The 16,884-nt window shown below is 51.0% G+C and overlaps 7 protein-coding genes across 7 annotated transcripts; 4 read left to right on the top strand and 3 right to left on the bottom strand.

The window, feature by feature from the left end:
• Positions 1-72: 72 nt before the first annotated feature.
• IAR55_002168 (uncharacterized protein) lies at positions 73-1,729 on the bottom strand (the record flags this gene model as incomplete). The annotated part of the gene is made up of 3 exons (XM_066945285.1): positions 73-720; positions 871-1,167; positions 1,250-1,729. 3 exons carry the CDS (start codon positions 1,727-1,729, stop codon positions 73-75), a joined length of 1,425 nt encoding a protein of 474 aa, XP_066803974.1.
• A 232-nt stretch (positions 1,730-1,961) lies between these two features.
• IAR55_002167 (chorismate synthase) lies at positions 1,962-3,562 on the top strand (the record flags this gene model as incomplete). The annotated part of the gene is made up of 6 exons (XM_066945284.1): positions 1,962-2,051; positions 2,115-2,192; positions 2,260-2,712; positions 2,791-3,098; positions 3,171-3,329; positions 3,400-3,562. The coding sequence occupies 6 exons, from the start codon at positions 1,962-1,964 to the stop codon at positions 3,560-3,562; spliced, it is 1,251 nt and encodes a 416-aa protein (XP_066803973.1).
• A 1,552-nt stretch (positions 3,563-5,114) lies between these two features.
• IAR55_002166 (uncharacterized protein) lies at positions 5,115-7,328 on the top strand (the record flags this gene model as incomplete). Its single annotated transcript, XM_066945283.1, has 3 exons — positions 5,115-5,766; positions 5,830-6,283; positions 6,374-7,328. 3 exons carry the CDS (start codon positions 5,115-5,117, stop codon positions 7,326-7,328), a joined length of 2,061 nt encoding a protein of 686 aa, XP_066803972.1.
• Positions 7,329-7,795: 467 nt separating this feature from the next.
• Positions 7,796-8,524, bottom strand: IAR55_002165 (uncharacterized protein; the record flags this gene model as incomplete). The annotated part of the gene is made up of 3 exons (XM_066945282.1): positions 7,796-8,089; positions 8,192-8,299; positions 8,372-8,524. 3 exons carry the CDS (start codon positions 8,522-8,524, stop codon positions 7,796-7,798), a joined length of 555 nt encoding a protein of 184 aa, XP_066803971.1.
• Positions 8,525-8,874: 350 nt separating this feature from the next.
• On the top strand, positions 8,875-13,262 carry IAR55_002164 (uncharacterized protein; the record flags this gene model as incomplete). The annotated part of the gene is made up of 15 exons (XM_066945281.1): positions 8,875-9,164; positions 9,282-9,349; positions 9,403-9,515; positions 9,586-9,698; positions 9,789-9,942; positions 10,015-10,166; positions 10,225-10,904; positions 10,963-11,332; positions 11,388-11,483; positions 11,536-11,875; positions 12,005-12,142; positions 12,236-12,358; positions 12,417-12,589; positions 12,666-12,750; positions 12,801-13,262. The coding sequence occupies 15 exons, from the start codon at positions 8,875-8,877 to the stop codon at positions 13,260-13,262; spliced, it is 3,357 nt and encodes a 1,118-aa protein (XP_066803970.1).
• Positions 13,263-13,545: 283 nt separating this feature from the next.
• On the top strand, positions 13,546-15,335 carry IAR55_002163 (uncharacterized protein; the record flags this gene model as incomplete). The annotated part of the gene is made up of 5 exons (XM_066945280.1): positions 13,546-13,601; positions 13,722-14,506; positions 14,588-14,679; positions 14,795-15,174; positions 15,245-15,335. 5 exons carry the CDS (start codon positions 13,546-13,548, stop codon positions 15,333-15,335), a joined length of 1,404 nt encoding a protein of 467 aa, XP_066803969.1.
• Positions 15,336-15,397: 62 nt separating this feature from the next.
• IAR55_002162 (uncharacterized protein) lies at positions 15,398-16,517 on the bottom strand (the record flags this gene model as incomplete). The annotated part of the gene is made up of 5 exons (XM_066945279.1): positions 15,398-15,455; positions 15,575-15,900; positions 16,068-16,190; positions 16,288-16,340; positions 16,445-16,517. The coding sequence occupies 5 exons, from the start codon at positions 16,515-16,517 to the stop codon at positions 15,398-15,400; spliced, it is 633 nt and encodes a 210-aa protein (XP_066803968.1).
• Positions 16,518-16,884: the final 367 nt, after the last annotated feature.

Raw genomic sequence — 16,884 nt, 5'->3', positions numbered from 1 at the left:
ACGGCATTGTTCTTTATATACCTGTACCAGCATAACAAGAAAGGAGAGAATCCATGAATTATGCATATGACTCTACGAGAACAACTTTTCCATTTCGTCCAACAAGTCTTTCTGACCCCATCCTATCGCCACAGAATTGACGATGATCCAACATCTAGCCAATGTTTCGTCGACTGTGTCCTCATCTTCCAAGCTCAGATCCGATTCCAACTTGGACGGGACTGCCCGAGACTCCTTGACGTCTTGTTCCGTTGTCAGCTCTTGTTCCACATCCAACATGATGCGCTCCACATCATCATTCGGGATCGGGATCGGGATCGGTATCGGCGTCATGTTTCTCCTCCTCTTATTCGTCTTCAACCAACCTCTCCCACCCAGTCTCCATCCGTCTCCCACATCCTTCAACACCACTCCTCTGATCCATCTCCATCCAGCCACATGCATCGCTGCTCTGGCCAACTCCCTCAAGGTCGATATCTCGTCAGAAGACAATTGCGGCGGCAAAGTCAGTATGAGCGCGAAGATCCAGTTGAAATAGTGGACGGGGAGCGGATTGGGCACGGCTCGAGATGAGGCGGGCGAAGTCGATAAGGATGGGTTGAGGACGTCTGAAGTATAGTCGTCGGGTTGCGTAGGCAGGAGGTCGGGCGAAGGTGGGATTTGGGAGATGGTCTCGTGGAGCCAATAAGCGAAATGGCCAAGAACACGGATTGTTTGAGACTGTGCAATTCGACCAGGGCAGAATTCATTGTCAGCAACGTAGTCATACTAGTCCTGACGACACGAGAAGACAGTATCAAGCAGAGCGAGAAGGACGAGGGTGTGCGGAACGCGTCAGACCGCACTTCCATCATACAGAGCTCGACTCACCGCATTCAACTGCTGCAGGACACCGACCAGCGGTTCTCTGACTTGCCCCCGCAACTTTTCTCTACTTCCTTCTGCTTCGTGAGGTGTAGTGACAGGACTTGTTCGGCTGTTCAAAGCCTCTTCTTCATCCACCTCGACAACCTTTTTCTTCCCCTTGCCATTCCGCTGCCCTTCCGCGATCGCCTCGTAGCCGTTGACGAACATGTACCATTCTGAACGACGAGATGCTTCGGGTAAACGTGGATAGGAAGCGGGGTATGGAAGTTGACTGGAAGGCGGCCATCGGGAGGCGAGGTCCTGCGTCGAACGTTGAAGTCATCACGATTGGAACAACATACAAGCATTTCTCGCATTCTCGCTAGTGGGATCTCAGACTTACCTTGCGATAGGCTTCATAATGAATTGGGAACAGCACCCCCCATGAATCTCTCTGCAGAGCCGGATGTTTCTGCTTCACTCTCTTGCCCATCGAGGAAGACCCTTCTCCTCTATCATCATCATCGCCCACTTCGATCCCCCGAACCTCCTCCTCGACGGGCGAAGACTCCTTGTAAGGGTTCTCGACCCTCGTCACAAAGGGCAAAGACTCGTTGGTCCGATTCGCCAAAGCAAGAAACTGAGCTCCGTCCAAGGGTACCCCATCAAAACCCTCTGGCAGATCGGCAACCGGCAGACATTGACTTCGCGGATTGCGTTCGGCAGTGGGATCCGTCTCGCCATCGTTCACTGCCTCCTCGTCAGGATTCGGTGCGACATCGGCCAAGTTGATCGAGGTCGTGATGTTTGAGGTGACGGAGACATCGTCATACTCTCCCCTTTGTCGTTTCCGTCTGTATTTGACCTGTTGAGGGCGAGCCATACTAATGAGATGGGCACTCAATCTGATATTTGAGCTGAAGAGACAAAGGATGGTCGTTGTCGTCACTCAAAAGATAGATGAACGGATAGCTGCGACAATCGAACAAATAAAAGTGCGATGTTCCCAGGCACGGAATCAAAACAGGTCGATGACTCGCTTTCATCAGAAATTCGGTTTTGCGACTTTTTTTCAATCGTTCTTCATTCATCTTTACATTTTCGCACATACCACCATGTCGTCTTTCGGAAGAGTGTACAGGGTCCACACTTATGGGGAGAGTCATTGCAAGAGCGTCGGATGTATCGTCGACGGTGTTCCCCCTGTATGTGCTTTTCCTACGAGCGTCGCGGACGATATCTGACAACCCGGGTGTGTGGTCTGTTAGGGACTTCGACTGACAGAGGAGGATATCCAAACTCAACTGTCTAGACGAAGACCAGGACAAAGTGATATTACCACTGCTGTGAGTGCAAATCTCGTCGTCGAGTATCTGCATCAGAGACTCACCGAATTTTTTGCCCCACTTTTAGCGATCCGAATTCGACACTGTCCATCTTCAGTCAGGTACCGAACACGGTGTAACTCTCGGCACACCTATCGGTCTTCTCGTTCACAACAAGGATCAACGTCCTCACGACTATGCCGAGACCGATCTCTACCCCCGACCGTCCCATGCCGATTACACCTACCTCGCCAAATACGGTGTCAAAGCCTCCTCAGGCGGTGGTCGAGCATCTGCGCGAGAGACGATTGGTCGAGTCGCAGCGGGTGCGATCGCCGAAAAGTACTTGAAGGAAGCGTATGGCGTGGAAATTGTGGCTTTTGTTGCGAGTGTCGGGAAAGTCGCTTTGCCCTTTGCAGAGGAGGATGATGAGGTTCTGGGCAAGGAGTATGTGGACCTGATCAAGACTGTCACGAGGGTCGAGGTCGACAAGGAGATTACCAGGTGTCCCCACAAGGCTACAAGTACGAAAATGGAAGAGGTGAGTTTGTCGAAGCGATAAGGAGAACAGGCAAAGTAGTCGCGCTATGCAGGCGCTGACAGTGTAAGGATTTGCCAGACGATTCGAGCCGCCAAGGCCCGTGACGACTCTCTTGGTGGATCCGTCACGTGTGTCATCCGAAAATGTCCTCTCGGTCTCGGTGAACCATGTTTCGACAAACTCGAAGCTGTCCTCGGTCACGCAATGCTGTCTATCCCATCAACCAAGTCGTTCGAAATTGGTTCAGGATTGCGAGGTACGACTTTCCCCGGAAGTGTCCACAACGACCCCTTCGTCGAAGGCGAGGATGGAAAGCTGAGAACGACTACCAACTGGAGTGGTGGTGTCCAGGGTGGTATCTCAAATGGCGAGGACATCTACTTCAGGTGAGGATGGTCCGAAACTTCGCTGTGCGTAGATACTGACTTGACCCCTTTTTCTCTTTTTCGCATCTATAGGATCGGCTTCAAGCCCCCAGCGACTATCGCACAGGAGCAACAGACCGCAAGGTACGATGGGTCATCAGGTGTTCTCGCTGCCAAGGGTCGACACGACCCTTGTGTCGTGCCCCGAGCCGTCCCCATCGTAGAAACCATGGCCGCGCTTGTCATCATGGAGTGAGTGAAAGGGATCTTTTGCTGCGCGAACGCTTGCCGAAAGGGCACTGACACATCTTACCTCTCGCAGCATGGTCATGCAACAGAACGCTCGTGCCGCCGCTGCCGCTCTTCTCCCTCCCCTCACTCACCTCCCACCAACAATGGTCCTCCCTGGAAAAGCCACCGTCGACAAGGTGGTTCATGGGGAGAGCGTCGGTGAAGTTCAGGGCCAGAAGGCGGGAGAGGAGTAATTCCGCAGATGTGGTCGAGATAGACGCTTCAGTAGCCGAAATCATGCACAGCACACAAGTCACACGTACAACTGCTTTCTGCCTCAATATTCTCGTCAGATTAGATCCGCTGACAAGCCTTGTGCGCTCATCTGTCAAAGCGACAGTTGCGCATCGTTTCCGCTTCTTTTCATTTGTCCTCGAACGTACCTTATCATTGATACATGTCCTGAAAAACTGATGCGGCGCTGTTTGATATCGCCGTTTGAAGCGCAACACACATCACAACAACAAAGCTGATGCCATCGCACTTGCACGTCAACGAGGATGACGAGGAACTTAACACGGATATCTAGAAGGGCTTGAGACAGCTCTAGACAGACTGAAGTAGCGCAGTGGAATTGTTGAACGAAGAGCAAGGTACTAGGTATGACTTTCATCCGAGAAATTGCTAAGGAAAGGCCCAAACAATGAGAGCTGAGTCCATGTATACATATATCTTGGACTGTACTCCATTCACCAGAATGCGTAGAGCATCGATCAATGTCCTCCTATTTCCATCGTTCAATTGTATTGAGTGTGACTCCCTTTCCCTTGAGCTTTGGCGAGTATATCGAATTGTGCTCGAAGATATCGAGAGGATTTCACGTGACGATGCACTATTCGTGGGGGTGGCAGAATGGCCGTCATGACAAGTGACATGTTGCTGTGCTGACCACTTTATCAAACACTCTATGCGTATTGTTGTTGGAATATGAGGGTCAAATACGGCAGGACTGGCGGTGTGTACGTATCTTGTGTCATCGTCGATGTGCCCAAGAAATGTCCTCAAGCTGAATACATTAACGATATCCAAGCTGTTGGGTGACTTATGTGGGGGGAATCAATACATTTCATGTGTTCACCTTCTCATTATCGCCCATCCAGGGTTGGGGAACTGATCTTCATATTTCGTTCAAAAGCTTCTCGCTTCATGACTATTAGTATTATCGGCTACTGCTCCTCCTCGATACACGTATGCGAGGCTGCTCGCCCACTGGCAAATCGTTGCTCCTCCATACCACCCACCAGTTGTCGAGGCAATTGACATCGGGAACAAGAAGTCTGTTCTGGCCACAGTGAGTTTGACATTTTTGTTTGGTTCTCATCACATTCATCCACTTGATTGAATTGGCCGACGGCACTTTCTGTCCACAGCCTTTCTTCGACCTACACCATGTCAAGTTATCGTCGTCACGAACACATATATGACGCGCAATATTACAGGAGTGACCGTGATCGACGATGGTCGCCCGAGCTTCATGGAGACCGCCCGACCCACCATCAAACTGATAGAAGGAATGGATATCGAGATTATCGCGGAGACGAGCACCATGGATACGGTCAAGCTGGCCCATCGAACTATCGCCAATCGCCGTACAATAACCCTTCCCACGACTCGAACCTCGGCCAATCAACGCATGGCAATGAGCGTGAAGCGGCACATCAGCCAACAAGTCACACCAATTCGATAGACTACCGGCAAGAGACATTTGGAGATTATATAAGTCGTGGGAACGACAATCCAGCTTACATGCCACCATTTTTGCGTGATCCCCATCATCACCCATCACCTCGCTCTACCCCACCATACCACGCATCTTCGTCCTCCCACCCGCAGTACCCTTCGAACACGAGCACGTTCGAGCCGAACAGCCAACGATACACTTCGAGCGACGCTCCATGGGGAACCAGGGGATTCGCATCGCAGAGCGGAATCAACGCTTCCTCTTCCCAATACCATCGATACCGATCACCTCCCCCTCCTGTCGTCTCCCTTCCCCCTCCGCACTATCTCGAGCTCAGTCGGCCCTCGAATCTCGTGGCAAGTACGTCAGTTACGTGCAAGCTGTTGGTGTTGGACCTAAACGGAGCTTTGGTCTATCGTACTCGCGGGGCAGGCGATAGTCGCCGGTCCCACCCACGTCCATATCTTTCATGCTTCCTCGAATATCTCTTCCTCCCAGAACCCTCTCAAGCGCCGAGATCATGGGAAGTATTCGTTTGGTCGTCCGCTCAACCTCATAACGTGAGAGCCATGGTGGAAGGTGCCTTTGGACAGAGATGGATTGAAGGGATATGGGAAGACGAGACGAAAGATGGGAGAGAAGGAGTGAAGAGAGGTGAAGGGAGACTGACGGGTGTCTGGGCGAGAGACAAGATGGGTCTGAACTCAGCAGACTACTGTGCGTACCTTTCTCAGAAAATCAATGACCACATATACTAAATGGTTGCGTCTCGGATATCAGCTCGCAAGGTCCAAACAACAAAAGATCTCAACAAAGTCATCGAACATCTCCAAGACCCTTCCATCACAGCTGCACCGTTCCTCCGAGAACTCGATGAAAGGACCGCTGTGCTCCTCGATGATTCGCCGCTCAAAGCAGTCATGCAACCATGGAACCAGATCGTCATCCCAGAGTATGATAAGCAAGAACACAAGGACAGCACTCAAGCCGCAAATTCAGTCACGACGGAGGACACGGACGATCTCGGGATGTCTGGGATGGACCGCACCTTATTGGCTGTCATTGGCATTCTGGACGAGCTCAAGACGGTTAACAATGTTCCAGCGTGGATAAGAGGTGGAGGCTTGACCTCCGAGTTCAATTACAAGAGTAACGATGAGTCGCCAGAGGTCAAAGATCTACCATCTCAACAGTCATATGCGCATTGGTATGACAATCCGACAGATCTCAGAAGGTGGATCGAAAAGGGAAAACACGCGCTTAAGAGAAAAGGAATCAAATGTCGACATGGAGTTGACTGACAAATAGAGGTCTCGGAGCCGAGACCTGATCCACCACCAACGCGGATACCATTACCGTACCGGACGAACTTAGAAACATGGGGACAAAGGGAGAGAAGTAGATCGCCGCACAGGAGGGAGAGAAATTGGGACAGCTCACTTATCAAGTGGAGAGCGGAAAAGAGGTGGTCACCTTCGAGACCTGCCGGATCGGAATACCGAGTCAGCTCAGATGAGGAGAGAAGCTCAACCGGACGTGGGCGAAGAGGGCTCTGGACAGGGGCTTCGTCGTCCGATCCGATGAGCACGGAGCAAGATGAACCATCTCGATCGATGGGTAGCGCACAACTCATATCGGCTAGCGACACAAGTGGCGGATCATCAGACCGGGAAGAAGGACGGATGCACGATGACCAGAGCGCTTGCGAGGATATTGGAAACGGTACAGACAGGGCTAAAGTGATGCTCGAATCATCCGACGTCATCGAGTATCTGCAACATGTCGCTCGATCCGACAGAGGCTTGGCGAAAGCAATGCGATCAAAGATCTACGATGTCGCTGATTACCTGTCAAAGCGGGACTCCGAGACGTCCATGAGCGACGATACCTCGGCGGTCGACAGACAGCTTTCGAGGGACACAATGCCGGAAGGCAGAGTGCAATTGATACCGGAGTTACATTCATTGGTGGACGACTCTTTTCGGCCACCCCGGGCACCTAATCGGGTAAACCGACGAGAACTGTTCCAGCTTCGATATGAAAGAGCACAGCGGAAGCTGCCCGACTTGACGCTACCGCAGTACACTGATCTGTGGCACCAGGGAAAACAGTTGAGACAGGAAAGAGCAGCTGCCGTAGCGGCAGAAGCGAAGGAGAAGAAAGCTGAAAGGCAGCAGAGGAAACGGGAGGATAAAATGGCCGTTGAAAATCAGACCATGGATGAAGGACAGGATACAACGGATCATCATGATGGACAGACTAGTAAAACGAAAAGGTAGCAGATCGGTGGTGGAAAGAATAACAGAAAGAAGAAGACAAATCACAATTCGACCGGGACAACGGTAAACCAGGAATCGGAGTGAACTTGCGAAGACGGGAAAAGGTGAGGAGGCACGAATGGTATTGGAATGAGGTCAAGTGTAGGCGGACAGGCAGCAGAGGTACCTTGTGCTGTAAAGATGGACAAAAAAGCGAAATCGTGATGGCAAACATCGGGAAAGAGAAGGCTGGAGCTGTCCAAATTGATCCATCGATTGATTGGATAAGATATCCTCCGTTTGACAGGGTACCAGACTGAAGTCATCCGTCCAAGCATTAAAAGTAGCGGGGCAGTACCCAAGCGCATACATACATATTGTTTCAGATGGTACCGGGTCTGAGTCGTGCATGTGACGCTATGTTTATGTCTACTGACGATGTCTATTTTGTCGTCGTCACAAGTGTTGTCAATGAGCGGGGTACTTGTTCATCTTCTCAAAGCGTCTTGAACCCATTTCCCTATTTCCTTCTTATCGACTCCGGCCTTACTCTCGCCCAACTGTTCCCATAAGACCCCTAAAACTTTACCAGCGGCACCTTTCGACCCTCGGACGTCATCAGGGAGGGAAGCGATGATCTTCGATATCGATTGTTGCAAAGATGTAGCTGAAGGGATTGGAGGGAGGAACGATCGAAGGAGGTCGATCTCGGTTAGAAGGGAAGCATGATTCTCAGGATGGGGAGAGGGTGAGGAGGGGGCATACGATTCAGCTGCTTGCAGCTATGGTCGTCACAGAGGCATTGCTCGCAATGTCAGCAGCGGTTCTGAAATTTCTGGTATGATATGAGAACAGCTCGGCGTTGGAAGATATGCTGGACTCACCCTTTGTGCTATGCCCTTGCGCACAACCGTCATAACACCTTCTTGACTCGTCGGCTCGTTAGGGTTGGCACCAGATTTCGCAGCATTGGTAACATCTGCCAATACAGACTACCGGAAGGCGATAGAGATCATCAGCATCAGATTGATTGCTGGGCTGGTCGATTCTGCAGCAGTACTCACCTTGAGACATGTCGCTGCGGGTCTGTCCTTCGCTTTCATGGAGGTCTTGAGAGCATCGCGTAATTTCACTTCGAAAGCAGACGGAGGAGATGCAGATGAGAGAAGTCGAGGGGAAGTGTGAAGTGACCTTTGGACCACGAGACGAGACAGCATTTCGCGATCGATCGCTCAGGTGTAGGTGTGAAACGAGTATGTCACAAGAGCAGTCGATAGACAGCTGGAAAGGTAAGAGAAGATGGGATGTAAATTTCGGATTGAGACGGTGAAATGAGATGATCTGTTGTGAGGGGCTCCACGTCAAGTTGATTCAACTCTGTTTTCATGACGTTCAACAAATCGAGGGATCAAGTGAACATTCCATCTTTCATTCTTCTTCTCCTTCTTCTTCTTCAGTTGATCAGATGTGTTGATGCCGTGAGGTTCTGAAACGGGGCTACTTCAACACCTTCACCATCCCATATCTACTCCTCTGCATCGGCCAAAAGACCGGGCTCCTTCCGACCATGTCCTATTCCAAAACTCGACGACATATCCCTTACTTGCCGTATCACAAACAACTCATCCGACAATTATGCAGACCGCAAGAGGACGATCTCCTCATCTTAGCCAAAGGACTGGGGCTGCGCCGTATCGTCTGTGCTCTGCTAAAGACCTATGATCGCAAAGAGGATCTGGTATTGGTGGTAGGAGCTACGCCGGCCGACGAAGCTGGAATCGGAGATGAGCTAGGTATAATGGGAGTAAGAGATCCGGGATTCAGAGTCGTGGGATACGAGATGAGTGTGAAGGAGAGGTAGGCTGAGTTCTCCTCGAATCAGACACGTTCCTGAGTGACTGTCGATATGATCTCCCGTTTTCTTGTGGTGATTACTGGACGTGGAATGGTACTGACGCCACGCCGCAATTACAGAGAGGAGATGTACAGACATGGCGGTTTGTTCTCCGTCACGAGCAAGATCCTTGTCAACGACTTCCTCAGTGAGATCCTGACCACTGTTCATTGGGGGACTGCAGCTGACATCCTCCGGCAGAGGGCACCGTCCCAGCGAAGCTCATCACTGGCCTCGTGATCCTTCATGCTGAACGTGTATCACACGGGAGTCAAGAAGAGTTCGCAGTCCGACTATACAGGCGAGAGAACCAAGTGAGCTTGGCGTGATTCTGGGATCGATCACCCCGTGAGACCAAGCTCATACAATGTGCTCGATGCTCAGAGCGGGTTCTGCAAGGCGTTCTCAGACGAGCCGGAGATGTTTTCGCACGGTATCTCACCTATGAAGGATATGTTGGTGAATCTGAACATGACGAGCGTGCTGATTTGGCCGAGGTTAGCTCCTCAGACTTGTCCTGACATCCTTGCTTCGATCAACAATGACCGCGACCTTCGCGAGACTAGTGCTGACTGTGTAATTACCAGATTCAACGAAGCAGTCAAAACAGACCTTGCTAGTCGACGAGCGGATGTCGTAGAAATGTATCAACCGATGACCGATCTGATGAGACAATGTCAAGATAGCATAACGGAATGTATGGAGGCGATGTTGGTGGAGCTTAAGAGAGATCATTCCCTGGTAAGTCTTGGGAACTTTTCTTTTGAGATTTTGTCGAACGATTACGAGCAATGAAATTGATGACGGGCACAGAACCTCGACTTGGAAGATCTCAACGTTCGTAATGCTCAGTTCAAGAACTTTGATACGATGGTTCGCATGAAGCTCAAGCCTGTATGGCATAAAGTCGGCGCGAAGACGAAAATACATGTTGCGGCTTTGACAGAACTGCGAAATCTACATACGTGAGTTAAGGTTGTGGGCTCTATGGTGGATGATTGAGAGCTGAAATCCAATATACAGCTGGCTTCTTGAATACGATTCGGCCACTTTTGCGTCATATATAAACACGCTTCAACGGCAACATTTTCAAGCGGAGAAGCTACCATCTGGTCCCGGTCGGCATGTGCATGATTGGTTCAATGCCAGAGCCGCCAGTCGCTTAGTCGAAGCGTCTCAATCTAGAGTGTCAAGACGGTCGCTCACTATGGACAATGAGCATGAAGACTCGGAGCATGCTGCGAGAGAAGATACCGAAAGTGTTGCGGAAGGTGTCGATCGACCAGAGGGCGAGTTTGGAGATGAGGAAGAAGCTATACGGGATGCAGAGAGAGAACATAGTGCTCTCCCAGTATCGATGGAAGAAGATGAGGACGAGATCATGGAGGTTTTCGCTACTCAGACTCAGACTGTTCCCCAGGCACGAAGAGGGGTCGAGGACGACGAGGAAGATGACGAAATGAGGGAGTTGGGAGCTGATGAAGGGGATGACGAAGAGACGTTGAGGGAGGCAACGGGAGATGCACCACCCGTTTTCCGACCTGTCATGGTAGGATTGGAGGATAATCTGACTTCAAGCGTCAAGAAGAGATTGAGAACAGGTCAGGAGGCGGTACTGGAGGAACAACCGAAGTGGAGCTTGTTAGCGAAAGTCCTAAAGGAAGTCGAAGACACCATTGCTAGGGTGGCCGAAAGCCATGCGGGTGAGTGCAGACGTGTATTGTCTTCGGTCAGCTGCATGTTGACGGATTGCCCTGCCAGATACACCAGGAACAAACATCGTCCTGGTGATGACTTCTTCTGATCGAACTTGTCTCCAACTACGACAGTACCTGACGACAATGCAAAAGACCGATCCGCCTTTTGACGCTCATGCTGGGAGGAAAATGATGGAAACCCTTTTCCTGTCCAATTGGCAACATGAGAAGAACGGGGAACGTCTCTCGGATCCAAGTAGGATGAAGCAGAGTAACGGAGGCGACGAAGTCCGTGTGAAAGGGGGCGAAATGGAGAAGAAAAGAGTCGAAGATGCCAATCGGCGTGGGAGGGGAAGGGGCGTTCCAGCATACAAGAGACGGAGACAAAGAGGTGGAGCGGCTATGCCTGCTCCGAGAGTGGCAGATCTCGAACGGTGAGTAGTGATAAGGGTAGCTGAAGATCGGAGTTGGAAGCTGACGGTCGGATAGCGATCACAAGGAGACGCTTATGAAGGCCCAATCGGCATTCGCCGGGGGCGAAGATGGTTTGGAGGATATGCAAATGCAATGGGCGCTGTCAGATTCGTAAGACCATTCTGTCGATCTTGTCTTGATTATAATTGAAGCCTTCGACCAGATCAAGAGGCGCTGGATCCTCGAATGGTGCAGCAGCATCAGCACCCGTCAGCGACCCTTCGATGGCACTCTTGGCGCATTCGGGTGTCGTTGAAGAGGACGATCTGGATCCCCTTACGTCTTCGCTATACTTCTCAGAACCTGGGACAAGGGGGTCGGACTATGAATACGGTGGCTTGATGACAGAGAACTTCGAAGACGAACATGGATTGATAGCACCCGAGGACGCGGTCATCATCAGACCCTACGGAGGGGAAGACGACGACATCCTTCTGCAGGAGTTGAGACCCAGATTCGTGGTCATGTATGAGCCGAATTTGGCGTTCATTAGAAGACTCGAGGTGAGTCTTAAAGGGAGAAGAAACCTAAGCGTCAGACAATGTGTCTATCAATTGACCTTTGTCGTCGGAGCCCGGTCCTGAGTCATTCACCCGGGACGTCGGTCGCTGAAATTGTCATCACCGTTACAGGTATACAGAAATAGCAATCCCGGATTATCATTACGGGTGTACCAAATGATCTACACGAACTCGTTTGAGGAAGACCGATTTTTGTCAACGATCACAAGAGAAGCCGAAGCGTTCAAGAAACTAATCGAAGATAGACAGGTGAATTTTTTCGACATCCAGTCAATGCAATTGCAATCGCAATTTACCAGTCAGCAACTGATTTCCTGACTGGCTGATACTTTTGTCGCGCAGAGTATGGTCATCCCGATATATAACAACAATCCTCGAGCACCGATGAGGGACAATGTGACGCGGTCCAAGACTACATACTCGAGTCGTAATGCAGGTGGTGGCGAGACAGCCGAAGAGTCAAGAGTAAGCTCTTCCTTTCCTCTTATTGCGGGGCAGACAATTAGCTTACGTGACTTTGAAGATCATTGTGGATATCCGAGAAATGGGAGCTCTGCTGCCATCCTTGATTGACGCTGCTGGAATCAAGGTGGTCCCTTCGACTTTGACTGTAGGCGATTATATTCTTTCGCCGAAGATGTGTGTGGAGCGAAAGGCTCTGCCCGATCTGGAAGCGAGTTTTGCAAACGGTCGATTGTCAGTGTTCCATCAGTCATCCGACGTGGAAGTGACATGCTAGGGAAGTTGCTAAGCTAATGTCGGGGGATTGTAGACATACGCAATGCGAATCGATGACGGCTCACTATGAGACTTGCATCCTCCTTATTGAGTTTGAAGAAGACAAATTTGGGCTGCGGGTGAGTGCCGTAGTACTTCAGTGGATATACGGCATTGACCCTTCCTATAGACACGCGAAGACGCTCGTCGTGAAGTTGCCGGACGTAATACCGAAGTCGACGATTCATGGCGAGATACTTTCTACCTTCAATCCAAGCTGGTACTCCTCATACTTCACTTTCCAAGACTACGAATCATCTGGTCTTCTTCGCCTCACGAATCTGTCCGGATCCTATCGGACCTGAAACTGAACCATGACGAACCTGATGAGATGGTTGCGTCATTGAAAGGATCGACAGAAGGCGAAGCATCATTCAGGAGTGGGATCGAGAATGCAGCAGCTGTAGAGATGTTGCGGTCCCTTCCAGGTGTAAGCGGCAGGAACCTGAAATTTGTGATGAGCAAAGTGGAATCGATCAAGGAGCTGGTCGGGATGAAGAAGAAGGACATCAAGGAGGTGCTAGGGGAAGAGGGCGGAGATAAGGCTTGGTACTTCATACATCACGATTCTAGGTCGAGGCGGAGGGGATAAATGGTGTTCGGGGGGGGGGAGGGGACGGTATGGCCTCGAAGCGAGATTCGTCTGTCAGATACATGTACTGTAGTAGCGATCTCGAACATGCATAATGCACTCCACTCTTGCTCTGGATCATATATAGTCACTTGTCGTGTCACTTAAGCGCTCTAAGCGCCCGTATCCCGTATCCGATCGAGATCTCTCCAGTCAGTTTCCGAGACTTTTCGTTTCTCGCAATCTATCCTTGATCTTGTTTGAGCTGTCATCATCTCCGAGACGTTCTTCACACCCGATCATCATGTCACCGCTCAACTTTTCAGTAGCACCAGCCGTAGAGGCCACCGAGGCTCCTCCGTGAGTGACCGATTGATGGCTTACTCCAAAGCGCGTTCTATTTTAATCTTTAATCAGATATCCTGTCATGATCGCTCCGTCGTCATGGATCTAGGAGCTGATTGGCATCTCTTCCTATAGCATACCTCGAGCTCAAGCATGGGGTCGTGACTATGCTTCTTCATCCCTCTCAGAGGCTGCTGCTGCGGAGCTTCTAGACTTATCGCAAGGCGTTCCTCGGGCTGCCCCTCATCCCGACGTCCTTGCCGCCCTTGCGCGCACCGCGTCCGATCCAGCTTCGGCTCGATACGGACCTATTCTCGGAGAACCGACTCTACGTTCTGCCGTGGCGAAAGAGATCAATATCCAATATGGGCTCGATTCCGACGGCAGGGCCACGACGGGGGAGGGTGGAGCAGGAGTTGAAGGTACCGATATTGCCATCACGACAGGATGTAATATGGCTTTCCTGGCTCTGTTGATGGTCCTCTGTCCACCTGGAAAGTCGTCGGTCCTCCTCCCTCTCCCGGCATATTTCAACCAATCGATGTGTCTCTCACTCCAATCTGTGAAACCGGTGTATATCCCCTGCGACCCTCACAACAAGTTCAAAGCTTCTCTCCTCGCGGCAAGGACATTCTTCCAGAACGTCTCTTCCTCTTCATCGAACGCGAACGCGGACGGGGACGGTATCGAACCCAGGATGATATGTCTCACTTCACCTAATAATCCGACGGGAGCGGTGTATTCCCACGAGGAGATCAAGGAATGGTACGATCTCGCCAAGGAGTTCAAGGTGGCGTTGGTGTTGGATGAGACGTACAGGGATTTCGTCGAGGATGATGATGGAGGTAGGGGTGTACCGCACAGGTTGTTCGAAGAGAAAGATTGGAGAGAGACTCTGGTCTGTCTGGGAAGTTTCAGCAGTGAGTGCGATACTGAATCCTCACGATCGGCTGCAATTTTTGCCCACGGATCGTTGCTAATCTGGGTTATGTGACGTACAGAGGGATACAGGATACCAGGTCACAGATTGGGTAACATCATTGCTAGTCCGACGTTACTCAAACACATCACTACGATCTGTGATTGCATGCAGGTGAGTTTGGTCGTGGCCATCTGCGTCATCACGCCGCGGTCAACTCTCGCGAGATATAACCCGACAATTTACGTATGCAAAGACATCAAGCGGCGCTAATTCATTCAACACTTAGATCTGCGCACCTAGACCGCCGCAACTCGCCCTCGCTCCGCTCCTCCCCACCCTTCGCGAAGACCTCCTCTCCTCCTCCCGTCAACTCTCGCATCGTCGTCATCTTTTCACAGAAACAGTCAATGCGATCCCAGGCTGGACTGTGATATCCACCGGAGGGTTCTTCGCCTATGTCCAATTCCCCTCAGATTATCAACATGCTTCTAGCGTGTTGGGTCTGAAAAGGAAGAAACTCGGCAGTGAAGATGTTGCCAAAGTCCTAGCGACGAGATGTGGTGTGGTCACCCTACCTGGCAGTTTTTTCATGCCCAATCTGAAAGATGATGAGGCGTGGGATGAAGTGGTCGGCGGAGAGGAGATCAAAGAGGATAAATGGTTGAGGTGGGTTCAGCTAAACCTCGCTTTCCTAACGCACACCGTGGGATAGGGTCAGCTGATACGGCTTTTTCAGATTCGCTGTGGCTAACATCGAGGATGATGTTGTACTCAAGCTAGGTCCGCGTTTGAGGGAGATGAACAAGCTCATGGGAATGGGGGAGTAATGGTTGTATCGCTCGGACCGAAGGAACACGATGTCCAGGTGTACTTAATAATGCATACCCGATCAAGCTGCAGTCCTCAAATCAGATTCCTGCTCCTTTGCTTGTTTCTCCAGCAACCGTCTGCGACAACCGGTCCCAGTGTCAGCATGACGACCTTCACAGCGGGCAGCTGTTTACTGTCTTTTCGTCCCTCCCACAAGCGAGCAGCCTAAGAAGGACACATCAAGATCCAAACCCACCTTCTAGCCTCCAAAATCATTCTCTCCTTCCTCTCTTTCAGACCCGTCTCTCTCTTCTCTCTCGAGTCTTCCCATTTACTCTTCTTCTCCCCTTCTGACTCTGTCAAGACCGTCTCCGCGCTGGCTTGAGTGGTGGGACTCGATCCGAGTTCTGATGGATCCCTCTCCTTTCCTTTGCGTGAGGGGACTCGGGAAGAGAGATTGTATCGATCGATCAAGGATTGAGCTTTCGTAGCTGTCGGTTTGGTGCCGACCGCAGGGGTAGCTGGGATAGGGGGTGTTGTGGACGGCAGGAGCGATGCAGGGATGTTGAAAGTAGGAGGGGGCTGATGGACGAGTGGTATCAGCGTTTATGTCCCGCCATACAATTGATGAATCCAATTCCAATCATGGAAAGAATCATCAGGCAGAGAGGGTGCAGAAGCAGTTTTGCGGTACCGGAGTTGACAGAATGGACGAAGAGGCGCAGTCTGCAAGACGTCGACGAACGTACCGCTTGTAGACCGCCTCGTTCGAGGATCTCTTCTGAAGTAGCTTGAGCCGATCTCGTCCTCGATAGATGATATATGATGTTGGGTACCGGGACGTGCGGGAACGCAGAGTGCACTGTTTCTACCTGTGAGAGTGATATACACCGTTCAGCTTGTACATACTGCAGGAGTCACTGAGCTTGGTAGATTGTCGCTCACGAAGAGAGGAAAGACAAGACATACCATTGCAGGTGTTACGCCTCTGATTCCACCTTCATTGGCGTTGTTGCCAGTTTCTATAACCGCGACTGATCAGTTCCCACTCTCATTCTCACTGGATATCGGCAGAAGCTAGGGGCTTCAGAGAGAAGGTAAGGGAAAATGAGTGGGCATCACTCACTTGATCCGGTAAACCATCGAACGAGGAGGTAGATCACACCGATGACGATAAGGGTAGGTAACACGTCTTCCATGATCAGCGAACGAGTTCGTCGATCAGGAGCAGGGCGAATGTGATAGAAGTGTGTGGGCTTCTGTATATCCGTACGGATGAGTCTGATGTCAAGGTGGACTAGTGGTCGTGAAAGACAGCTGCAGATGGAAATGAATGGAATGATCAGCGATTGGCGACCGAGTGGATGTCGTGTGCAGTGAGTAGTGAGAGCCGGGCGGGTGGCGAATTCATGCTTGAAAGCGTGGCATTGCAGCTGGCTGTGGCAAGTCACCACTGCTTGAATTGGAGATTCTGGACTTCACATCGGCGTACAAACAAGACAGTATCCCCGATAAAGACCTCCTGAACAGACAAAAGAACGGCAGATTCGCCTACATTATAGTAAT

This window comes from Kwoniella newhampshirensis, chromosome 4 (assembly GCF_039105145.1).
Source record: "Kwoniella newhampshirensis strain CBS 13917 chromosome 4, whole genome shotgun sequence".
Classification (NCBI taxonomy): domain Eukaryota; kingdom Fungi; phylum Basidiomycota; class Tremellomycetes; order Tremellales; family Cryptococcaceae; genus Kwoniella; species Kwoniella newhampshirensis.
The sequence above is the reverse complement of the archived record's forward strand: the minus strand, read 5'-3'. Positions and strand labels throughout refer to the sequence as shown.